The sequence below is a fragment of the Momordica charantia genome (assembly GCF_013281855.1).
Source record: "Momordica charantia cultivar OHB3-1 chromosome 6 unlocalized genomic scaffold, Mcharantia_2.0 BLBB01000006.1, whole genome shotgun sequence".
Classification (NCBI taxonomy): domain Eukaryota; kingdom Viridiplantae; phylum Streptophyta; class Magnoliopsida; order Cucurbitales; family Cucurbitaceae; genus Momordica; species Momordica charantia.
The window spans coordinates 23,992,779-24,018,254 of record NW_028275164.1 but is presented as its reverse complement, the minus strand read 5'-3'; the positions used below and the strand labels follow the sequence as shown (position 1 = coordinate 24,018,254).

At 35.4% G+C, this 25,476-nt stretch overlaps 3 protein-coding genes, 1 long non-coding RNA gene and 1 pseudogene across 4 annotated transcripts; 2 read left to right on the top strand and 3 right to left on the bottom strand.

Annotated features, from left to right (window-relative positions):
* Positions 1–7,815: 7,815 nt before the first annotated feature.
* Positions 7,816–12,949, bottom strand: LOC148210997 (uncharacterized; annotated as a pseudogene).
* Positions 12,950–14,906: 1,957 nt separating this feature from the next.
* Positions 14,907–15,927, top strand: LOC148210996 (uncharacterized). The gene is made up of 3 exons (XM_088125267.1): positions 14,907–15,108; positions 15,200–15,616; positions 15,689–15,927. The coding sequence occupies exons 1-3, from the start codon at positions 14,907–14,909 to the stop codon at positions 15,925–15,927; spliced, it is 858 nt and encodes a 285-aa protein (XP_087981393.1).
* A 321-nt stretch (positions 15,928–16,248) lies between these two features.
* On the top strand, positions 16,249–16,981 carry LOC148210995 (uncharacterized). The gene is made up of 2 exons (XM_088126111.1): positions 16,249–16,470; positions 16,559–16,981. Exons 1-2 carry the CDS (start codon positions 16,264–16,266, stop codon positions 16,979–16,981), a joined length of 630 nt encoding a protein of 209 aa, XP_087982237.1. The 5' UTR covers positions 16,249–16,263.
* A 740-nt stretch (positions 16,982–17,721) lies between these two features.
* On the bottom strand, positions 17,722–19,323 carry LOC148210994 (uncharacterized). Its single transcript, XR_015791910.1, has 3 exons — positions 18,678–19,323; positions 18,182–18,599; positions 17,722–18,097 (listed from the first exon to the last, which is right to left on the bottom strand). It is a non-coding gene; the product is annotated as an uncharacterized LOC148210994 (long non-coding RNA).
* Positions 19,324–22,940: 3,617 nt separating this feature from the next.
* Positions 22,941–25,143, bottom strand: LOC111023352 (geranylhydroquinone 3''-hydroxylase CYP76B74). The gene is made up of 2 exons (XM_088124728.1): positions 24,017–25,143; positions 22,941–23,638 (listed from the first exon to the last, which is right to left on the bottom strand). Exons 1-2 carry the CDS (start codon positions 24,983–24,985, stop codon positions 23,018–23,020), a joined length of 1,590 nt encoding a protein of 529 aa, XP_087980854.1. The 5' UTR covers positions 24,986–25,143; the 3' UTR covers positions 22,941–23,017.
* Positions 25,144–25,476: the final 333 nt, after the last annotated feature.

Genomic DNA, 25,476 nt, shown 5'->3' with positions numbered 1-25,476 from the left:
TTAATATATCTTCTATAGAAGCTTTTGCACATAATTTTCTCCTTCCTCTGTTAGAAATTTGGTGATATTATTTTGAACTTCGACATTAATAGCAAATTAAAGGGCAAATTAAAGGGCGTTTGACGCAGACAGGTTTGTTTGTACCCTTTTCTGAATTCTCAAGGTTTATCGTTATAGTTGAGTGAGTGAAAACTTCTAATACCATGATACTATAGTCGCAAGTTAACACGAATAATTCTCTCACCATGTACTTGAGTAATAGAATATGTTTATATGTATGTTTTGAATTTCATACAAAGGTTGTTGCATTGATCCTCAATCTCCATTAGTTGGACTCAAAATTTTATTTTCCTAGTGCCGACACAAGTTAAGCTACTTGTATGTGATGTCAATATGTACAGTTTTGTTTAGTTGATCAAAATTTGTACTTGGGTTTCTAGAACTGATGCGGGTGAGAAAATGATGCAAAGACTTCTTTTTTCCCCCAATTATGCCTCTGATTTAGTTTGATTTTCAAATATTTTGAATTTCTAACTAATTATATATTCTATGGAAAGTAAATTTGAATAGAAAATATAAATTCCAGGTTAAAATACTCTTTTGGTCCATGTACTTTCAGTTTAGGTTCATTTTAGTCCTTGTAATTTGGAAATGTCAATTTTAATTCCTATACTTTTTAAAATGGTTCATTTTAGTCACTACCGTTAAATTACTGTTAAATAGGGTATAGATTGGTTATGTGGTGAGATGACGTGGTAATTTTAATTGCCCAGCTATAAATTAAATCCCTAAAAATCCAGGTGTAATCGTCTTCCTATTTTTTCCTTTCTTCTTATGGCTTTGGGTTTTAGTTCTTCATGGTTGGTTGCCCAAAGTTTACATGTGGGATTTTAGAGGTACCATTCAAACAACTCAAATTGAATGTTTACAAGCATTGTAGACTTCTGCATACTCTAGACCAAAAACAGAGGCAGAAAAAATACCTCTGGAAAAACAATCTCAAATTGAGGCTAAATCCCTCATTGGTGATGAGCTTGTTGGTATCGAAGTTCGAATCGTCAAAGGTGAAGGTCGTCGTATAATCATACACAGCTGAACTTTTCCATAGCGATAAATCGTTGAACATATTGTGAGCATGAGCTGAATCGAAGAATTTGGTTAAACTCGTCATGTGGTCGATTCATCTTCCACACATCACAAACATATTTAGGTTTAATTTAATTTTCCCGGTAATGAAATAGTGTTTTTTTTGGCGGTTTTTACTGGAAAAAGGTTAGAGTTTAATTTTTCCAGCATTGAGGAATTGGGGAATTGAAGAAACAGGGCGGAGAAAGCAAGGAAAATTGGGGGATATTTGGGAATTGAATAGGAGTTTGGTTTGAGTGTGGGGAGATCGAAATTCAGACTTGGGAGATAACAGAGAAAGGTATGGTTTTGTTGAGAAAAAAATCTGGATGTCTGAGGTGGGGAAAAAAATCTCAGAAAAACACCTCCATTGAAGTACAACCCAGCCACGAAGAAATCAACGCAGAGACTCAATGAGAAATGAAATAAACCAGAAAACAATTACTTTTTTTGGTAATTTAGTCTTAATCTTATTTGGCAATAAAAAGTACACGTAATCTGTACTTTTGTTAAAGTACTTAAAGTAATCTGTACTGTTAAAAAAATGCCACTGTCATAATCTGTTACTCTATTTACAGGGATTAAAATGACCTAAAGTACAGAGACCAAAAAGTATTTTAACCTAAATTCTATTGTTTAGAGTTCGTTTGATAATTATTTCTGTTTTTTTTTTATTTTTTTGTTTTTAGTTTTGTGTTTAGAGAAAAAAAAATCATATATGTTCGATTACTATTTTTGTTCTTTGTTTTTTAAAAACCGAAAACCTATGTATATTTGATAATATTTTTTCTTTTCTGTCGAGATGTGCTCTTTCATCTTCGTCGTCGAAAATTTTTAATTCTCATCTCCACTCCATTCTCAAATTCTAAGAATTGAAGTCAAGGTTCATGAATTCTCATTTGGGGATGAGGATCTTCACGAGAAAATGGTTTAATAATTAATTTTAAATATTTTTTAGAATTAAAAAAATTAAAAAGTAACAAAGATATATACTTTTATATCTATTTTACTCAAAAATTATTATTTACTATTATAATTAATTAGTTTAAAAAATATTTAATATTTTACCATAATTTAGTAAAATAGTTAATAAATATATTAATTATTTAAAAAATGGAATTGGGGATGAGACACGTGAGAAATACATTCTCTCTTCTTAGAGCAGAGACTTGATCCTACGAGAATTTTTGTCATGTAGAGATATGAAAATAAAAGTTTAGGGAGAGAATTTTAGAAACCCTAAGTTCAATAAAATTTAAGATTAAATTTAGATGGAAGAAAGTTGAAGATATATTTCTTAGAGAAAAAATAGACTGGAATGAAAAAAAAAAGTTATAAAAGGCAAAATTTGAGAATGAGAGGTGTTTGGAAAAATATTAAATTAGAGAGAAAAATAAGAGTGATATTGTAGAACAAAAATAAAGAAATAGAAATATATAGAAACGAAAAATTTGGAGAGTAAGAGAAATAATAGTAAATATTTTCGAGATGAAAGAGAAAGATAAATACTTAGAGAGAAATTTATGCATTAAAATATTTTAGAGAGAAAAAATTTATTACAGAGAGATATGTCAAAAGAAAAAGATGAGTGTTGAAGAAAAAAATGAGATTTGAAAAACAGAAATATATTTTTAAAAACTCTTTTTAAAAAAAAATTTACTAAGAATTTGAAAAATAATTTTAAAAAAACAGAAAATAGAAAATAGAATTGTTATCAATCAAGTATGTTTTTTAAAAATTTAAAAATAAAAAAATAAAAAAAGCAAAACAGAAAACAGAAAACAGGATGGTTATCCTTATATGTTTATTTTGTTTTTAACATAATCTAATTTTAGATTGTTATTATCATTTTTAAAAAATAATTTGCTGCCTACTCTACTTATGTTAATTATAAAAAGAAAAAAAAATCTAAGAATGTTTTTCCTAATCTGGAAGCTTGTTTATTGTATTTCTCAGAGTGAATTATGTCTGAATTTTGTCTGTTATAAGTGCGATGGTGGAGTCTAATGCTCTCTTTGGTACTTTGAATTTTGAAGGAATTTAAAATTACGACGGATTTCAAATGTATTCCGCTGTATGTGCTAATGTATTCCTCTGTTTGTTAGCACATATTTTGAATAATTTGAAATCTTATCGGATTTCAAATTCTATTTTTACTTAAAAAAAATTTCAAGATCAAAATGGTCAGATTTTGTAGGACTTGATAGACTTTTAAAGTAAATTACATATTAAATCTCGTCATATTTTAATTTCTAATTAATAAATTTAAAATAAAAACCTAAATTAGTGAAATTTCTATTTTCTTTTCATTTCTGGTGAACATCCAAACAAACAAAGAAATATAATTTAATTTGTTTCAAATCATTCTTGAAACAAGATAAAGAATTTAAGATCATTTCTCGGATTTCAAAACACGGAATTTAAAATCATTTCATCAACTTTCTTGACGCCAAACATAGGGTAAGAGAATGAGAATGAATGAGAATCAAAATTTTTCATTCCTTGATAATGTTTACTCTACTTATTTCGCTGTAATTACATCTTTGGTTTGATTTGGTTTCTGGTACCTGTTTGAGTTCCTTTATTCAAATTAATATTTATGTCAGGTTTCCCTTCTCGATTGTCTTGTCCTGTTCAATTTGTTGTTCTTCTGGTTTGTTTGGTACACATATCTTCCAATATCAATAGAATTCAAATCACACTTTTTTTTAAGTTCAACATGTGAGGGGAGGGATCGAACTCACAACCTCTTGGTCGAAGATATACGTCAATTATTGTTGAATTATGCTCGCTTTAGCACAGTTGAAATCACACTTGTTCCTAAATAATGAAATTTATTTTGTTAGTTATCCATCAAGCAAGAAAGAAACGACATGTCGACCACATCACACAAAAAAAATTTAGAAGGCCAACAAATAATGGGACGACGGTAGGAATGACTAAAATTAATAATCCATTTTAAAAAATGGTCAAAATAACAATAATGACTAAGTGATTTATTTTTAATACTGAATAAATTTTTAGACAAATATACCCTTATAACGCATAATTTTAGGGATTTAAGATGTTTAACAAATAGCAAAAATCACAAGCCTTAATGTCAGGGAATCAAATATATCCAATCAAACAACAATCAAATTTAAATTATTCACTTAAATCAATTTATCAAATTTAAATTATTCACTTAAATCTAATTTAAAATTGATAATGAGATTTTGAGAGTAGATTTAAGAAAAAATGATGTTAAGGTTGATTTTGAAATTTATCAATCTAAAATCTCAAAATTCCAAAATATGAAGGTAAATAGGATTATTTTTGGATAAATAATAAAATTGAGGTCTCACCTTTGACTCACATTGGATTCCCATCTTTCTTCACGCTACCATCACCACCCGCTAGGGTTCACATAACTACCATCTTTTAATCCCCCACACTTGTTGGAAACACATCTTTTAAATTAATCGAAATTAAAAACAAAATAATTAAAATAATTAACTTGAAATTCTTGAAGGTAGTAAAATCATTTTGAATACAAAACAAAACTTGTTACGTTCTTCAATATAAGAAAAACCAAAAAACATGGAAAATGGTATTGTTGGAAAACCATCATATTTTATAAAACTCCTAAAATACCCTCTAGACACTTGTGCAAAATTGAAAACTAATGGACGTTTATTAAAATGAATGGCAAAATTTAGCCACCCACCTATGGCTAAACAACTTTTAGTTTTGAAAGATGAACAACGTAAAAATAAAATAAGATAATTTTTTAGGTACGAAATTATCCTTCGATGATTTTTAAATGAATATATTATTTATCATTCTTTATAGGAGAATCATACCTATATTTTTTTGCTAACGAATCATTCAAATATTTTGAGAATTTTACCTATATTGTTTAATTCAAATATTTTTTTCAAGAGATTCATACAAATTTAAGGAAAAATATCAATTAAATTAAAATCTAAAACAAAATTTAAACAAAAAGAAAATTTTAGAAATAGAAATAACTAGACCCAAGATGGAAACAAATCTAATATCAAACATGATAATGAACAAATACGGTGGTAAACAATGCGTGCTAGTGTCCCCAGAAATTCTTGGATTTCTTGCAATATGAGATTGAATGCCATAACTCTGATTTATATTTTACTTCTTATTGGTGCGGTTGAGAAATTTGCACAGATAGGATCGCATACTTGGTCACCCGATGCTATGGAGGGTCCCACTCCAGTATTCGATTCATGCAGCAACTATGGTAACAGCTAGCGATTTCATGATAGCAAGGTGCTCCCTTTTATTTGAATACCCACCTACGACTTTGATTGTTATTACTTCTGCAGGAGCAACGACGTCAGTGGTGAACAGATGAACAAATAGATGGTGAACATATGAACAAATAGGTGTGAACAACAAGATGACATATAATATGTATTTTTATGGCACAATTAACATGAAAATATAAATAATTCTACCTAAAAAAAAGGTAGACAGTATGTAGAAACTCAAACATATACTGTTGGCCTCTCTCTCCTTCACCCGCCATTCTACCTTTGTCACTCAGCTTGTTGCTCCACCGTCCCGCCTACAAGTTGACAACTATCTTTTTGCTCTACCGTTGTCTCCCTTCTTATCTCTCTCACGATACCTGTCTCACTTGGTATAATAAACAAATTTGAGAATCTAAGAGAGAGTATTATTTTGATTTTGAAAATAATAATGAAATAGAAAGGATAAGATAGTCAAAATCAACCGGTAAAACAATTGAAAAAATCCAAATTTAAATGATATTTTTTGTTAACAAAAACTATCATGATGGAGTGAGAAACAGAGACACCTACCATAAATTTTCAAAATGGAGCGACAGCAAAAAATTATAGGGAAATCCTTAAAAATGGCTACTCACAGGTTATCGTTAACCAAAATGGCCAAAGTTTTTCTAAATTGCATGGCATGGCCAAAGTTGGTTTCCTACATTTTAGGAGAGGTGTATAATTCCTTATTTATCCTTCTAACATTTCATGCCCATATTGCCCTTGAAGTCTTTCTCCATTTTACCCATCCACCTTTTATGCCTCCTACATTCCCTTAAATCTCTCCTAAACTAGCAATATTATCGAGTTAATATTGGAACCACCTTAACTACAGAATCTACATAATTTCTAAAATATTTCCATAAAATTTAAACTACCAAACCCACCTCCAAATTTAAACCACCAAATCTACCTATATCATATTTAATATTGAAACCACAAAATTGAAATCAATTAAATCAATGCACGTGAAATCAGAAGGAGGAGTACAACAATTATCAACAATCTATCAACGCAGGAACATTATGAAATCATTCTTAGCCACGGTTTTACATGATGGAAGTTGGGATGAGCACAACAATCACTACAAGAATTTTAAGTTTCAGCGACGAACAAAATCGTCGCCGAAAGCAACATTTTCGTCGCTGAAGGCTTTCGGCGACGAAATCCGGTCGTCGCCTAAGTCATCGCTGTAGGGCCGTCGCCAGAGGTTTTCGGCGACGAAAGCGAATTTTCGTTGCCGAAGATATCTTTAGCGACGAATTGGCGACGACCGCATTTTCGTCGCTGATGAGAACTTCGGCGACGAAATGTTGATTTCGTTGCCGAAAACATCATCAGCAACGAAATTCGATTTCGTCGCCGCTGAAACTTTCGGCGACGAAATCAACATTTTGTCGCCGAAAGTCTAATCAGCGACGAAACTTTTTTCGTCGCTGAACCTCTTTTTTTTCCTTCTTTCCTGTATAAATCCGAATCCTTTTTTTCCCTTCCCTTTTTTCCTGTATAAATCCGAAATTTACTTAACACCTATACCATGAACCAAATCTCATTGCAAAAGTCATAATATTTACAAATATTCGTTCCACAACAATACAAATTTACGTATACTCTAAAATATCCCAAACTTAAACAATTTAAACATATACTAAACGATTACATCTTACAAATTTTGTTCATAAAATTGGATCAAATTTCCAAAATCTTTCCATAGAGGGATCGAACAAACTTGAAAAAATAAATGAAAAATAAACTTTTATTAGCAAAATAATTTATCTATTTCTTAAAACTAATTTAAAAGTCATAAAAAGATCTATCTCACTTCACAAGCATGTTTTAACTCAAACTAGACATTAAAAGTTAACTCTCACCACATTTACATGTCATATGAACTCAAACGACGAAGCATTTAAACATCCTTATTATGTCATGAACGCAAAGCAAGCATTTCACAAACTAAAAGAAAAGTATAAGAGCATCCCCAACACCAAACACTATCTTACAAAGTCAATAAACTAAAAGAAAAAAAAATATTATAGCACCCCTCCCCAAGTATATGTATAACACACCTCCCTCCTCTTACGACGTAAAACACGCATACTCACCAATAAACTTTACAAATTTAACAGAATTATCAAAGAACACTTAAACATAACCATAACTGATCCATTCGTGATATACGTTTTAAATGGCTACCATAACTGCAGGATAGCCACATTTACAACTATTCAATTCTAACAAGTAGTAGACGTACCTATTTTGATGAGCTGGCTCCACCATAACGACCCATAAATTCTAGCATCATGGATTTCAAATCCGACATTTCACCACGTAGACCCATAATCTCAGACTCTTTGTCTGCGAGAGACTCCTTTAACTACGCAAACTCTTTGTCTTTTTGTGTAAGGCACTCCTCAAACTCGTTGTTCTTTCGTGTGAGACGGTCCTCAAATTCTTCTCTTAGTGTACTTATTTCTTGAGACAACTCTTGTTCCCTCTCTGAAGAATGTACACTTGAAGCAGAACCTCTGCGAGATTTAGGTTTCGGGTCCCAACCAGCATTTTTAATGTATCCTGATCGATAACCGAGAACTGTTTCCAGTACTTCTGGGTCTAGCATGGGTTCGCCCCCGTCCTGCATAGATTCTTCTCTAATGCGCATCATATCTAGCTGCATATACATATTTAAACAACATCAAAGTGTTGACACATACAAATTTAAGCGTAACTTTCAACTAATTATTATAAAAGCGGTAAACTTACATAAGCTGTCTCCGCGCCTTCAACCCAACCTTTAGATTCGGAGTATCTCGTCTCTCTGAACAAATCGATTTCACTGAAGTTATCACCTTCATCTTCCTCTTTCTGCACTTGATAACACATACTTTTTGATAACCGATCATTAGTAATATAAGTATATGAAATAAAAATATTATTAAATTATACCTTCTCCTTGGCAATTATAGCAAACGCCTTCGGCCTCGCACGATGGTTGAATGACATCTTCGCCCTGTTGCGTTTGTTGGTCTCAGATTTTTGCTAACAAAACAAACTTACATCAGAATTTAGAATATAAATTATATAAACTGACATCAGATTTTTACCTTCCATTCATCTGACTCCCATCTATCGCATAACATATTCCAATCATTTGGTCTTGCCAACAACCGCTCGTGCGGAGTGTTGCGAGCAATCTCAGGCGTGTGCTGACTTAGGTAGTATTTGTGCAATTTTGATCTATACGCCTTATGTGTCTGTTTCATTTCATGCTCGATGAAAGACATCATAATTGGGTCTGACTCGTCGAAATCGAAATGACCCTACGAAAAAAAACACCGAACCAAGTTGATTGTTATTGTTGCTACATCATAAAAAATAATAAAACATATTAAGTAATTAATCTCAAACCTTGAGATGGGTTAGAATTGCCATCTTCTCACTTTGTTCGACCTCGCTCCATTTACTACGTTTTAGGCTAACACATTCGCGCGTGTGTACCCCGATTGCGTTAGAAAACGTGGTGGCCATAGGACAAGTTGGTTTATTCACTGTGGGGTCACATCTGATTCTTACTTTTGTATTATTTGCACGGACTTGATTTTCTAGATCTATCAATCGGGTGTATCCTCGCACGTCTGTTCTAACTGTATGTTGTCAAACATTAAACTAATTACTTAAAAAGAACTTATTTTTTTCCATATATTTAAATTGACGTACCTGGAGGAAGAACTGGAACAGGCGAGTTCGCTGGTGGATGATCACCACCCTGTATGTGTTCTTGTGACTGACCTGCTTGGTCTGGCCTCATTTTTCTACAAACTTAGATGGACAACCAATGAGTATTACATATTGACTAAACAAATATTGAACATAAATCAATTTCATGCCTAATTTATCTAACATATAATTAAATCAACGTACTTGGAGGATTATTTATTCGCTACTGTATTCATCATCAACATCATCAATACTATTGTCAGTTGACGCGTCCAGTACATTGTCTGATTCGTCATTTATAAAATCATCCACATCGCGCGTATGTATGCTTCTATTTGATTGTTCTTGACCCTCAACGACAACAGGATCAACACCATCTCGACGCAATGAACTATCTTGAGTGGATTCATTTACTTCTATCCTGGGTCCTACTTCTAACAATGAAATACGATCATCATTTCCAACGTCTTCTTGTTCTGGAATATCCCATACACGTTTATTTAGAGTTGTTTGAACAACTTTCCAATTATTACCAAGTTTGGGGTCATCCAAATAAAAAACTTGTTGTGCTTGACCAGCAAGAATTAATGGGTCGTCTGCATACTAATAATTAGACGTATTAATCGACTTAAAACCTAAGTCAACTCGAATTTTATTCTTCTTAGAGTCTGTATTAAACCACTTGCACTTAAAAAGTACGACACGTCTCCTATTAGCATAATCTAACTCCCAAACATCATCCAAGACACCGTAAAAATTCATGTCATCCCCTTCTCCTCCACATACCATGACCTCGCTATTTTGTGTCGTTCGACGACTATCTCGAATGGTATTATGAAAACGCAATCCGTTTACAATACAACCGCTATATGAGCGTGCAGTTAGTGAGGGCCCTAATGCAAGTGAATAAAGATCGTCATCTAATTCGCCTTGTTCCAGTAATGTCAAAAGCTGTAATAGATAATAACAAAATACTTAATGATTTCGTTTTGCGTTCATCTAAATTCTAATCCTAAAAATGCAATATTACCTGTGCTTTGAACCAATCAGGAAATTGAGTACTGTGTCGTTCATATAAGGCAGAAACATTGTCTCTTGGAAGTCGAATTACTCTTAAATGTTGACTATCATGCCGAAGAAGGAGAAAAACAAAGTTAGTGTTATGTACTCGCTAGTGTGCACTTAAAATGTACTTAGCATAAGTCAAACTTACTCTCGATACGACTCTATCTCTGCACAGTTGTTCAGTACATACCAATGTGCAACTTTTCTTTCAACGACAGATAATGTCTTTGAAGTTGATGCCCCTAAAGGTCGTGCGCTTAGCCTGAACACGTCAAAATGTCTACAATTTTTATCACCGGCAATAGTATCATCATTGCGTTCGTCTCTATTGAATCTCGTTTCAATTCCAGTCAGATACAATGAGCAGAAAGTTAAAGATTCATTCATGATGAATGATTCCGCTATTGAACCCTCATAACGAGCTCTGCTCTTCCTTTGTGCATATTGTTTTAATGTCTGGAGACTTCGCTCAATAGGGTACATCCAACTGTAACTAACCGGCTCCACTATTTTTGCTTCGTATGTCAAGTGAACTGCAAGATGTACCATTACATCAAAAAATGCTGGTGGGAATATTCTCTCCAGTTTACAGAGTATGAATATAATGTCCGATTGCAATCGATCTAAATCACTGATGCGTACTGTCTTTGCACATATATCACGAAAGAAGTTACATAGCTCAACGATGGCCGTACCCACAAACTTCGATACATATGCTCGAATGGCAACGGGTAGGAGTCGTTGTAGCAAAACATGACAGTCGTGAGTTTTCAACCCCCATATTCTTCCATCCTCTGCGCTCACACATCTCGATATGTTTGACACAAATCCATCTGGAAACTTAGCTGATTTCAAAAATCTGCAAAACTTTACCCTCTCAGCCGCAGTTAATGTATACGTAGCATGTGGTTTTACAACTTTATTCCTCTCTTTTTGTAAGTGTAAATCTTTTCGAATCTTCAAATCTTCTAAATCTAAACGTGCATTGATCGTGTCTTTTGATTTCCCATCAATATTTAACAAAGTTCCTACTAGATTGTCACATACTTTCTTCTCGATGTGCATCACGTCTAACTTATGTCGTATCATAAGTTTCGACCAATAGGGAAGTTCGAAAAATATACTTTTCTTCGTCCAGTTTAGATCTCGCTTTCTTTTATTTTTTTGTTTGGTTGGATTCTTACCAAAATCTGGAAAATTTAGCGTACGTACTTGTTGAAGAATCGCATCTCCATCCATTAACACTGGTGGGGGTCGTCGTTCTAGCTTTCCATCATGCAGTCTACTCCCACGCCAACTATGATTTTGAGGAAGATAACGTCGATGTCCCATGAAACAAATTTTGTTTCTTATTCGAAACGACGAATTATCCTCTTTACAAATGGGACATGCTTGGTATCCTTTCGTACTCCATCCCGACAAGTCGCCATATGCTGGAAAATCATTAATAGTCCACAAAAGAGCTGCATGTAGTTGAAAGTACTCACCACTTGCACAATCGTAAGTACGAACCCCAGTATCCCATAACTCTTTCAGCTCTTCGATTAATGGCTGTAAGTAAACGTCGATTTCTCTTCCAGGTGACTTCGGCCCAGGAATAAGCAATGACATTAATAAATTAGATTCCTTCATACACTTCCAAGGAGGCAAATTATACGGAATAAGTACTACCGGCCACATGCTGTACGAATTGTTCATATTCCCAAATGGATTAAATCCATCTGAAGCTAGTCCCAAGCGAACATTTCGTGGGTCTGAAGCAAATTGAGGAAATGTGCTATCTAGATGTTTCCACCCCAATGCGTCAGCTGGATGTCGTAACACCCTCGGTCTCAACTCGTTTTTCTCTATGCCACCTCATTTCAGAAGCAAAATGAGTGGAAGAAAAGAACCGTTTCAATCTTGGTATCAACGGAAAATGTCGTAAAACTTTTTGTGGGACTTGTGAGTCTTTTCCATTTATTTTTTTATAACGAGTCTCACCACATACTGGACAACTTTGACATTCAGAATATTCTTTCCTGAATAATATGCAGTCGTACTTGCAGGCATGGATGGACTCATATGAAAGTCCTAAATCACGCAGTCTCCTTTTAGCCTCGTAAGATGTACTAGGTATGGATGCATCGGTCGGAAATGCTTCTTTTAATAATTCGAGTAACATATCGAACAATTTATTACTCTAATTGTTAATGACCTTGAGATGCATCAACTTTACTAAAAAATTCAATGATGAAAATTTTGTACAACCTGAGTACAACTGACCACGTGCTTCGTTGAACAATTGCTCGAAAGTGTTAGACGTGTCTCTTCCACGTTCGTTTAGAGGCGTATCAAAACAAAATTGTTCCCCTTCTACATTTTCTTCTACAATGGAGGCTTGTATATCATTGAGCATACCATACATTTCACCATCCTCATTATTCGTAACATTAGATTCCCTACTTAAATCATTATGCAAAGGAGTTTCGTGTCTTGTATGACTACTTGAAGGGGCTAGTTGTTCTCCATGATATATCCATTGAGTATAGGAATGTGATATTTCATTTATAAACAAGTGTTTTTATATTCCATCAACTGAATGCCACTTCACATGCATACAATATCTACATGGACATCTTGTTTTTCCCATATTGTTGACGTGAAGTTTTGCCAATTCTATGAACTGTTTTACTCCTTCTACATAATCGGGCGATAATCTCTCTAACCTTAATCCAATTCTTATTCATTCTTAATGATAATACTCTTTAAAGAACCTCCAATTTAGTATAAATAGGCAATGTCGATTCCTAAAATAACCAGATAGGGCAATAATGTCAATTCCTAAGATATAGTCACTAAGTAAAGAACTACGATATAATTACAGAGCTCACCTACATACTTCTATGTTTTGCATATATTTTTTCAAGATTTTTGAAATCTAAACCATTATCAACATGATCACAATCAAAATAACGAATTAAGAATAAAATCAGTACGCTCACAACCAAAATAATGCTGACAGCTTAATTAACGAGTTCACAATGACACCAGCATATATGCTCGAAACTAAAATAGTTAATACTTCATTATCAAACCGATAAAGTAAATTAAACAAGCAACATTAGAACGTTCACATAAAAAAAAACATCAAATCAAACTAATTAAAAATTTATTATTAACAACATACCTTTAGCACAAGTTATTGTGAACTTCGGGAAATAGTATGATACAGCTCAAAGTCAAGCTTATAATTGAAACCTAACAACAAAGCATAAAATAAAAATAAAAGGAAAACGTATAATTAACTAGGATTATAGGTACATTTAAGCCACAATCAAACTACCAATTTAATTTCACAAAATGAAGTTAAAAAATACAAACTCAAAGAACAACTCTAAACTAATTATAATTTCACAAACTCCTGACTAACTCCAAACTAATTCCACAAACTCAAACATTAACTTCCAACTAATAATCATAATTCCACAAACTTAAAAAAAAAAAAAAACTCACAACTAATTCTACAACTAAAACTAAAACTTCCAAGTAATTATAAATCCCAAAACTAAAAAACAACTTCCAACTAAGTTCCACAAACTCAAACAACTCCCAACTAATTATAATTTCACAAACTAAAAAAGAAGCTCTCAACTAATCCACAAACTCAAACATTAACCTCCAACTAATTATAATTCCACAAAAAAAAAAAAAAAAACTCTAAACTAATTCCACAAACTCGAACATTAACTTTCAACTAATTATAATTCCACAAACTAAAAAAACAACTCCAAACTAATTCCACAAACTCAAAAACACTCCCAACTAATTCAACAAACTCAAACAACTTCTAACTCATTATAATTTCACAAATTCAAAAACAACTCAAAACTCATTTCACAAACTCATCAAACAACGAATTCAAATTAATTATAATTCCACAAACTCTTCAAAAAATAAATTCAAACTAATTATAATTCCACAGACTCCTAAAAAAATAAATTCAAACTAATTATAATTCCACAAACTCAAAACCAACTATCAACTAATTTCACAACCTCGAAGAACAAATCCTAACTAATTAAATATCATCTACATACAATAAAACTAAAACAAAAAATAAATTAACAACTTTAAACCAAAATTTACACACAAAAAAAAAACAAAAGGACAAAGAAAATATACCAAAGAATGAGAGGGAGGCAGCGGCAGTGGCGGAGGCATTGACGGGACGCGTCGGCGGGCGAAGGCGGTAGACCGGACGCGTCGTCTGACGTCGGAGGCAGACGGAAGCTCGCGACTTCTCGGTGGCGGAGCAGACGATGCGGGGGGGGGGGGGTGTTGTGTTCTGAAATCGCGAAATGAAAGAGATAGGGATTTGGGGATTTGACTGACTTTCGGCTACGAAGGACGATGTCTAAAAGTCGTGGCCGAAAGTCAGCCGAGATTGGACTTTCAGCGATGAAATTCCATTTCGTCGTTGTAGGCCACTTTTGGCAACGAAATAAATATCGTCGCCAAACGTTTCGTGGCCGAAACTTGAAATTCTTGTAGTGAATTATGAAGGGTTCAATACTGGATACGTTTTAATTCCATTTGATTCCACCCTACAACTCTATGAATGTATCTCTAGAGATCTTCATTTTCCAGAAAGAAAAAATTACACAACTTTCACTTTTCAGAAATGGTGCTAGCAAGTCGAAAATTATGAGGTTGTTAGTAGATAGGGATGTGGTGTGGGCCATATTCCTGTTGTCAGATGTCAGGTGTACCGATTACTGCATAGTTGTGGATACTGACCTTGTATATATCTCCAATTACGGGGTTAGTGAAAGTTTAGACGCCGCTCAGAATACAGTTTACCTTCGGGGGAAGAAATTTACTTTCATGGATCCTATTGTTCTTGATTGTACTCCCTTTGATTTCACATTGGAAGAATTTTCTGTCTTTCAAAATAAAGAAGAGTTGAAGAAGACGCTTTATGCTATTTGCATTAAAAGGGAGTTTTCAATTTAAAACCGTCAAATCCAACCAAACACAGCTAGTTGTGAGGTGCATTGAAGAAACATGCAAGTGGTATTGCCGCTCCTCTCGATATGGCGACGGTAAATTATGGATGATTAGAAAACTTGTACTGGATCATACGTGTTCGATTGACGTTGTTCGTAGTCACCATAAGCAAGCAACAACAACAATGATAAGTGAATTTGTCAAGACAATGTTAAGTATGAACAACGGGAGGAACTATAGTCCACGCGACATAATTGATTATGTCCGGAAGAAGCACGGAGTCAATATTAGTTATGACAAGGCTTGGAGAGGAAGAGAGAAGGCCGTAAACTCATTAAGGGGGTCACCGGAACAGTCGTACGCTCTCATCCCGTCTTTTGCAGGCAGGCTGATCGATAAAAATCCAGGTACCGTATTGGCCTATACTTACTCTGTCTTTAGTCAGTCTATACATGTATTTACTCTATTTATTTCTGCAGGGACGTACACCGCTCATGAGGTTGATGGTGATGGAAGGTTTAAATTTTTTTTTATGAGCCTGGCAGCATCAATAGATGGATGGAAACACTGTCTTCCAGTATTTTCAGTTGATGGCACATCCCTAAAAAATAAATTCCAGGGCACTCTAATGACCGCTTGTACTTTTGATGGGAACTCCCAAATTTATCCATTGGGTTTTGCTATTGTTGACTCGGAAAATGATGCATCTTGGGAATGATTTTTTCAGAATATGAAAGCAGCCTCTGGAGTACCAGAAGATATAGTTATAGTGTCTGATCGTCACAACAGCATAGAGAAGGGAGTAAACAGTGTTTATGGTTCTGCACACTATGGTATTTGTGTATTTCATTTGTTAAAAAACCTTAAACAACGACATAGATGTAAACCTATTGACCGATTATTTCATAAGTGTGTGAACTCATATACATCTGATGTTTTTGAATTTTATATGAGACAATTGGAACAGATTGTACCGTCTATTAGATGAGAGCTTCAAGAAATAGGTTATCATAAGTGGGCTCGTGCATTCTCCGTAAAGAACCGGTATGTCTTGATGACAACAAATATTTCTGAGAGTTTGAACTCCATCCTTAAAGAAGCTCGCGAGTTGCCGATTATATCTCTTTTAGAAAGTATAAGAGATCTTATGCAAAAGTGGTTTTACCAACGAAGATCGTTTTCTAATTTTCAACGAATAGATATCACCCCATGGGCTGCGAAGGTACTACGTTCATCCTTGAAGGAGAGTCGCACAATGGATGTAAGATTTATTTTGCCAGCATTTTATCAACGAATTATTTTGTTTTTTTCACATTTTTTATTGATATATTGCATATGTCATTTTGTAGATATACCCGGTAAATGACCATCAATTCGAAGTCCAAGTACGGAGCAACCACTTTGAGGTTGATATTCTTAACCGTACATGCACATGTAGACAATGGGACTTAGACTTGATCCCATGCCCACATGCATGTCTTGCTATTGGTCGGAGAAGGTTGAACTTAAATACGTTTGTTCATGATTTCTATCAAGTGTCAACATTGCAATTATTATACCAGGGTGACGTACATCCAATTGGTCAGACTTACAACATTGCGTCAACAGTTGGTCAAGATGAGGGAGACATCCTCCCTCCAAATGTAAAGCTCTCTGCTGGTAGGCCACGGAAAAAGAGACTTGTTGCTCTGGTTGAGAAGAGATCGACAGTAAAATGTGGAAGATGTGGTCGGTTAGGACACAATCGGAGACGCTGTAAAAACGCACTTTGACATTTGTTTTGTTCTTATTGGAGACATTGTAAAAACGCACTTTGACATGTGCTTTGTTCTTATCGGTGAGAGTTATTTATTATTTATTTTCCAGTCAATTACACCATCAATTTGGGGACCAAAACAGTTCATATAAGCTGTAATCTTCAACTTACCACGTTATATAAGTTGCATTTTGATAACGTAGTATTCCATAGTTCTTATACATAGTATATATATGTAACTACTCCATGGTCAGAAGGAAGCATATAAAATCAGCATAATAAAGTCCAACATCTGGTAATGAAATGCATTCAGATTTAGGATTAAGTTATTCATACACTGTATGCTATCTCATTTTTAAAAGAAATCATAGAGAAGTTACAACAAGTGGTAACTTCATGATCTTGCAAGTCAAAAATAGACGCCAAGATAAAGAGCAAATTTTAAACAAAAGTTCAGAAGAGTTCATAGTCCATATAAGTTGTAATCTTCAACTTACCACCTTATATAAGTTGCATTTTGATAACGTAGTAATTCTTAGTTCATATACACAGTATATATATGTAACTACTTCGTGGTCAGAATGAAACAATATAAAATCAGCATAATGGAATCCAACATCTGGTAATGAAATGTATTCAGATTCAGGATTAAGCTATTCATACACTGTATAAGAGACATCATGGTTATGGTTATGAAATGCAACCACATATAAGATTAATGTGACCATACATAGTATAACTATGTAGTTACCACATTTTCATAAGAAAACATAAAGGAAGTTACAACCAGTGATAACTTGTTTGTTCATACCTAGTCTAACATAATAGTCAAAAAAACCACAAACAAAATTTGTCTATATAAATAAAACATAATAAAAGTCTGGCAGAAGTGAATGTTCTAGAAAGTTTCATGTATAAGTGTGTCACCCTCGCGGTTCTTGGGATTGGCTTAGGAGTTCAAACGACGGTTGATGGTATTCCCTTGGCGTCTTCTCTTGAGCAATACTTTTTCCCCTCAGTGTGTCTATATAGATTCTCGTAGCAATATTTTCGGTCGAACCCTCCACCTTCTTCATTTTTAAATCATGGGGCAATAAATCTTTTTTTTTTGCATTTTTATATTGGTGTTCACCTAAGAATTCAAATAGACCATGTTACCATGACAACACATGTATCTAACTTTGTTTTAGAGTTATGACAATTATGTATACATTACCTCTTGAAGTGCTGACTTCCCTTCTGAAAGTCGAACCTCACGGTGAAGTACTTGATCCTGTATTTTTATTCTCATAGCATATAATGTCTAAAATGTCAAACCTCCCATCACCATTATATGTATATATAGTTATAGGATTACTCATCCGTTGCAAATTATTTATTCCTCTACTAGCCGGTGTTTTTAGAAGCTTAGAGTGTCCAAGTTTAGATGTGTCCTGCATAAGGTAGGATTACATGAGTTACTGTTTCATTACATGAGTTATAGTTTATACATCTAAATAAAACAAAAGGTTCACCTTTCTCATTGTTGCCCCTCCTACTTGGGTCCTGTTCATCTTCTCAATAATTTGGTCCTCGTCAATACATCTTATGATCTCATTTATTTGTTCATCAATATCATCAAGTCCATCACATGCCTGCATCATATAATAAACATCTTGAGTTCATATTTCAAATATCATAAGTGTATCACATATTATGTTCTTTTTCGCTACCTGAGTTTTGTCTTGGGTGGGTTGTTTTTCAGAAACCTTTCCTACAGTAGTTGTCGGGGTGGCACCTGTCCGGATACCTTGCACAACTGTAAGGCATTGTTGTCTTTGTCCACCTGTTGGGTCCTCCTCATCATCTTTTCTCTCCACAGCTGAGGCTTTTTCTTGGTGGTGATCATCAATTGGATGGTCATTTTTTTTTATCTGTTCGACCTTCTATAGTCTCAAGCTCATTTGTAAATGATGATGTTCCCTGCAACATTACAACCTTCATATATCAGGATGAGACTGTAATAAACATATGGGGTACCTAATTACATTTACCTTGTAGATAGTTTCGAATGCAGTTCCCACATTCACATCCCCTCTCATCATAAACCTATCGAGTCTGTCATCCTCCGATCCAGCACTTGTGTTCAATTGTTCAAGAATCATGTTTAAGCTAGTCATAATGCCATCAAGCTTCCCTGCAAATTCCTTCTGGGTCTTTACAATTTCATCCTACTTCTTTTCAATTGTAGTCAAACGCTCGTTTATACCTATTGCACTCCCAAATGCTAGGGCTTGGACGCCCTCCATTGTTGTTCAATCTTGATCTTCGAGGAATGGCGCCATATATGGCATGGTTAGTTCCTCTTCGGTTGGCTCCATTTCCAGCTACACAAAAAAGTGAGGTATTTAGTAATTTAATCAGGTTGACAGTACAAATTATTTTAAAAAAGAGTAACTAGAACATTACCGTTGGTGAGTCAAAAAACTTTGCAGCTAATTCCTTCCAGTCAGGCTGCAGTTCGGCTTCCCAGTTGAGCATCCGCGGAGTGCCATAACCAATCCTCCGTGCGTAATAATTTGGTGGGATACTAAGTGAAGGTATGACCTCGTATACCCACACTATCAGTGCAGATATGAATCCACCCATCCCTACTCCTGTTAGTCCTCGACTGTCTGGCGCCTTTTTCATGTAGTCAATAAGGAGGTCAAATGCTACCCTTCCCCATGGGTAGTTATTAAATATGTCCTCATCATCTACCATTATGATGTGATCCATATCTACATGTACGGAGTCTTGGTGTGGCAAAAGGAAACTCTCCAAACAATAGAGCAAAGCCATCTTCACCGTATCATCTTCAGGTGCATTTTTGTTAACCTTGAAAGCAAGGTTTAGGTGTTTCCTTGTCACAAACTTCTCCCCCTCAAAATAAACGTTTCTTATGTGTGCTCCCCCCTTCACTCTATCCATGTCTATTTGGGGTAATGGACCACAGTTCAACCCTGTCACTAGGGCAAACTCCTTGATTCCCAATTTTAATATCTTCCCCCCAATATAAAAGTTTAATTATGATGCCTTTCTTGGTTTATAGAGGCGTTGGATTAGGTGAAGGAGAAGTTGAGATGAGGTTTTGCTAATTGAGAAGTCCAATAGATGGCCATAACAGATTTGCCTAAATCTATCGCTATGTTTTTGGCCTAGGTTTGATCTAATACTTTCCATTATCCCCCCCTTGCAGCAATGGTTTATTTTCAATGCTCGATTCTCCTCGAAGCCTTCATCAGGTATATATCATCCTTAACAATTGTAAAAGTTTTGTAAGTAACAAAATGTTGGAAGCAGATTACAGATTATAGACTAAGTAAACTATGCTCAGAATGCAAGGTTTATTATATACGTCATATGAATAAGAAGATACCTCTTCTTCATCATCGTCTCGTTGCTTCAGCACGCTTGTAGTGTTGTCCTTCTGTCCTTTATTTTTATCCTTGGTTGGAACCGTCTTTGAAAGGTCTTTTTTGACAATAATCTGAAATAAAGAAAATTTATCAAATTGTTTCTGTAGCGTTATTGGGAAATAAATTTTACCGAAACATACCTGTTTCATAGTCTTTTGTCTTTTCAGTCGAGGGAGTATCTCTTCTGATTCCGTCATTGATTCTTCCTTATTATCAGTTTTGTTTATCTTGTATTCTTCGGAAGATTCATTATCATCCTGTGATTCCTCGTCATTTGACGGTAGAACATCTTGTTGGAAGAGGAAGAAAAATTAATGATATGCAACTATATCACAAACCCAGTTCAAAAAATCATATTTACCTCGCTTTTGTCACTTGGCCGGCCATGTTTCTTCTTAGGTTTCTTCTTCTCGGCAACCTTTTCATCATCCCCTTTCGTTTTACTCTTCTGGTCTTTCCTTTTTTTCACAGGTTCTTCATTTTCTATTTTGCCACGTTTTGGCTTTTTGTCAGGCGTCTTTTTAGGTGCACGTGCCTGTGCAGTGTCCATCTGGGTACAGGTAGGTGCGCCTTCAGTCATAGAATTCTCGTCGTCGCTGTCCAATGATATTGTGCACGGTTTTTCTGACTTTGGTCTTGAACGAATGATTCCTACAGCTAGCAATCTTTGGCTCGAACGTCTACCTCTTGTTGCCTTCTTTTTAACTATATCTATAACGGGGTAGATATAATATTCATTGATATCAAGAGATGTCAATACAACGGGGTAGATATAATATTCTACAGAGTAGATGACCATTTTTGTCAGTTTGTATCACTATATTCTACCTACTTCAAAAGTTCAGAACTACCTACAGGCTCACCGCGTTATAAGCAAGAATTTCACTCAATTCTCTGTCTAATCGCAACAATTAATTCGGTGATTCGTAGCATAACCGATTTATGTGTCACTTGCAATAAAATAAAAGCTGAACATAACCGATTTCAAATAAATACAAAGCTGAAAATATTCCTAGTGACATTGAACATATTAATCCTCGTCGTTGAACATATTCCTCAGTAAATATAACTTCTTTACACAATATAGACAGTAGATAAATACAAAAAGTCCTTTCACCGTTTTATATCTGTCATTCTTGTATTTTTTTTGTAATCCTCTATTCTTTCTCTTATGCCTTGTGACCATGGAAACCCAAGGTGGACATAATCTCCCAAACAGTTGAGGCTTTCAATCCTGTTTCCCAAAATACTCCCCTGTAGATGTTATTTAAATTTTTTGTTTGCAATCTAAACTATATCGCAATCTGATATAAAACAAGAATGACACTTTTAAATATATTCTTAGTATTCATAACTATAATTTGCAATCTAATCTTCCCCCACAGAATCGATTTTGCATATAACCGACTATATCTATTGTGTCAACAAAATCCGTTAAATATCGGGGTTGGTAACAGAAACATACACTTAAACGTGTTATATTTTTTAAACCTCATTTATTTAAACAGTATAAAAAATCGTAGATACGCTTGGGGGAAGTCGAGTACCTACTTTGAAATCTGTCTGGAAGTCTCAAAATCTACTCGTGTTCTGGATCCGTCTCAAAATCGACGCGTGTTCAAAATCGGCGACCTTAGATCGAACCAACCTTCAACGTCTTCAGAAATCAGTCATACTTGTTCGTCGTTGAGGTATTCTTGTACGCTATCTTCGAAAATCAATGATAGAACTCTTCGCCGTCGAGGTCTTCGGAAATCAGTGACCTTAGAAACCTCTTCGAACTTTAGGATTTTACCTTAGAACCACGACCTTTGTACGCGGTTTAGAGATTCTTGTACGCTGTTTGGGGGTTTGGCGAAGAGGAAGGAGTTAGGGATTTGGAGTTGATTTTTGGAGTGCCGTTTGGGGTGGGTATTAATTTTGAAGGGGTGGGTTTTTGGAAGGGATTTTGATGAGGGGGTATTAATTTCGAATGAGTGGGTTTTTGAGTTACTGATAGAATTTTTGGAAGGAAAGTTTTTGATGGAGTGTAGTGTGTAGTGATATTGACAGTGAGGTGGTATTGGCAGTGAGGTGGGTACTAATTTTCAACTATTCACTCTATATTTTTTTGTTCAATTTTGAATTTCAATATTATTTTTTTTGTTCATGTTCCATTTTTCTAAATTGATTTTACTTATTTTTTTTATCCATTTTACATTTTCATTTAAAATTTTTGAACTCTATAATTTCCATTCAATATCTTCTTTCCTACAATTTAGGTGTATTACAGATTTGTTGAAAGGTAATTTCGTCACGAATTTATAGGGGTAATGGTAGGATAAATTTACCTATTTTGATGGGGATGGTAAATTTGTCTACATAAAATCACGTAGTTCATCCCTAACTGTTCTTTAGTTATTTTTCTGATATCTGATTATTTTAACCATTTTTCAAATCAAACTATTTAATTTAGCTATTCCTCTAGTTGCCCCAAAATTATATTTCAAGCAGGCGGATATTGAAAGACCAAGCCCAATATCAGCCCATAACTAAAAATTGGTGCAAATTACATATTTACATTAATTATCTTTGGCAAGCTTTGAATACACAATAATGGCAGAAGCCAAAGCTGGTTATTGATACAAAGTTGGGTCAGATAATCTGGGCGTCGGAATGGCAACAAGAGGCGTTTTCTTCTTCAAAACAATCCCAAATTTCTCCTTAGTCTCAACTTCCTCACCTTCTTTCAGTATCCAATCGAATGAATGCAAAAGCGTAGCCAGCAAATACATAAACGTTCTTTCCGCCATGGCTATCCCTGCACAGTTTCTTCTGCCAGATCCGAATGGAAAGTAACGAAAATCACTCCCACTGAAATCCCACTTACCATTCAAAAACCTCTGTGGGTCGAAAGCCAATGGATTTTCCCATTGATTCGGGTCTCGCTGAATAGCCCAAACGTTGATGAACACTCTAGAGCCCTTCGGGATTGTGTAGTTGGAGATCGTAGTGGTCTCGCTCGGGCAGTGCGGCACTAACAGCGGCAGAATTGGATGCAAACGCAAAGTTTCTTTCATTACTGCTTTGAGATATGGCAAACTATGTATGTGCGACTCTTCTACGATGTTCTCTTTCCCAACAATGGCGTCTATTTCTTCCACTGCTCTGTTCAGAACTTGCGGGTTCTTCATCATTTCTGCCATCGCAAACTCTATGGTATTTGAAGATGTGTCCGTCCCACCAATCACCATATCCTGCCCACGAAACCATTCATTCATTATGAATAAAATAAACTACCTCCAACTATCCACGGATGTGCTATTATATTGTCTGTTTTGGGCACGTCTAACAACTTTGTTCTTAATTTTACCTAAAATATTTCGTATCTCCAAGATAATTGTCCTCTCAATCATTTCCTTCTTGGACTTTGTTGCATTCATTTTGTTAACCTAACAACTTCAATAATTTCAGATCTGAATATTCTGACCGGTTATAAATGAAATAGAAAGTTAAGAAACGAAGACACATTAATTTTTATTCTAAAAGAAAACAATAAACACATTAATTTTCAAAATTTATTGAAGAATAAAATGAGATTTAGAAGTTGAAAGTTCTGATTCATTAGTAATTACCATGAGCAAGGCTTTGAGTTGGATCATAGTGAGAGGAGTTTTGGAATCCTCCTCATCTTTGACCTCCAGCAAAAACTGCAAGAAATCATTTCTCTTGGCTTCCCCTTCAGCAAACCCCAGCCGTTGATTGATCATCTTATCGAAGATGTTATCGAATCTGGGGACCAGCTTCGACCGCATCTGCTTCTCAATACCCTGGAGATCGAACCGGGCCAGGCCCGGAAAAAAGTCCGACACATTAGGCTTGATCAGCAGCTCCGTCAGATCAGACACCGCCGCTCTGAACTCCGCCGCCAGGCCGTCCCTCTGCTCTCCCTCCACCGCCCCACCCCACAACATGCTCGTGATAACGTTAAAAACGGTCAAAAAACCCTGCTCTCCGATGTTGACAGGAGACCCGGCCCGCCGGTACAGGTGAGCGACGGTGTTTCTGACCTCTTGCCGGCGGAGGTCGTAGACAGAGTCCAGCGTGGCGTTGCTGAGCATCTTGAGGGCGCACACTTTTCTCAACATCCGCCACTCCGGTCCGTGTGGGGTCCACGTGATGTCATAACCGCCGTACGTGGCGGCCTTTCCGGCCTGAGGAACGTCGCGATTGGCGAACGTGATGTCGTGATCCTTCAGCACTTCACGCGCCACGGTTGGTGAATTGACGACTACGCCCACCTTCTTGCCGAGCTGGAGCTTTACAATTGGGCCGTATTTCCGGCCCAGTTCCGTGAAGTAGGTGTGAAGCTCCGGTTCGAGAAATGGGAGGTTTCCGAGCAGTGGAACGCCGCGTGGACCCGGTGGCAGCCGCACGCGCCGCCGACAAAATCTGACATATAGATAAATAACCAGAAATCCGGCCAAGAAGGTGAAAATCGAGCGCCCTTGCTCTTGGTTGTCCACGGTTTCACTCCACCGCCGCCATGGAAACAAGAAATTGACAGAATCAATGAGAGTTTGGAGGAAATTGGCGCTTTCCATGGCAGAAGGGAAGAAAAATAGAGAATTTGGAACCGAAGATATTTCTAATTAAAACAGGGCCGATAAGGAATCCATGGCTGTGCTTATGCGCATAAAAGAAAGAAAAAAGTGAGAATCTCGAGAATGGAGATGAAGAAAACACATGTGCGTTTTTTCCGTACAGACATGGAGAAAATTTGGTCCTCATAAAGAGTAAATTAGATCTTGGTGCATCCTCCTGTCGGTAGCTTTGATTGTGACTTTACAGCCAAAGAAATGAACACAACTTTTCGTGCTAATGTTGAAATTATTGCCTTTTATGTGCAATTAATAGTGGGTAAAAATTTTTTCTCAACAAATAAAATAAATAAGAAGAAAAATAAATAAACGGTAATTTTGAGAATGATGTAACTTTAAAAACAAAGTACAAAAATAACGTAGATTTAAAATAATAATAAAATTAATGTAATTCAAATAAATTAGACGTTTAAACTATTGATAAAAATAGGTTA

What these genes read in the sequence shown, in the direction of transcription:
- LOC148210995 (XM_088126111.1), top strand. Translation starts at nt 16,264, where the DNA reads ATGACAACAAATATTTCTGAGAGTTTGAACTCCATCCTTAAAGAAGCT. An exon ending in AGGAGAGTCGCACAATGGAT is followed by an intron (nt 16,471 to 16,558) that starts GTAAGATTTATT and finishes GTCATTTTGTAG; the next exon opens with ATATACCCGGTAAATGACCA.
- LOC148210996 (XM_088125267.1), top strand. Translation starts at nt 14,907, where the DNA reads ATGAGGTTGTTAGTAGATAGGGATGTGGTGTGGGCCATATTCCTGTTG. An exon ending in GGATCCTATTGTTCTTGATT is followed by an intron (nt 15,109 to 15,199) that starts GTACTCCCTTTG and finishes TTGCATTAAAAG; the next exon opens with GGAGTTTTCAATTTAAAACC. An exon ending in GCTGATCGATAAAAATCCAG is followed by an intron (nt 15,617 to 15,688) that starts GTACCGTATTGG and finishes TTATTTCTGCAG; the next exon opens with GGACGTACACCGCTCATGAG.
- LOC111023352 (XM_088124728.1), bottom strand. Translation starts at nt 24,985, where the DNA reads ATGGAAAGCGCCAATTTCCTCCAAACTCTCATTGATTCTGTCAATTTC. An exon ending in AACTCAAAGCCTTGCTCATG is followed by an intron (nt 23,639 to 24,016) that starts GTAATTACTAAT and finishes TTTCGTGGGCAG; the next exon opens with GATATGGTGATTGGTGGGAC.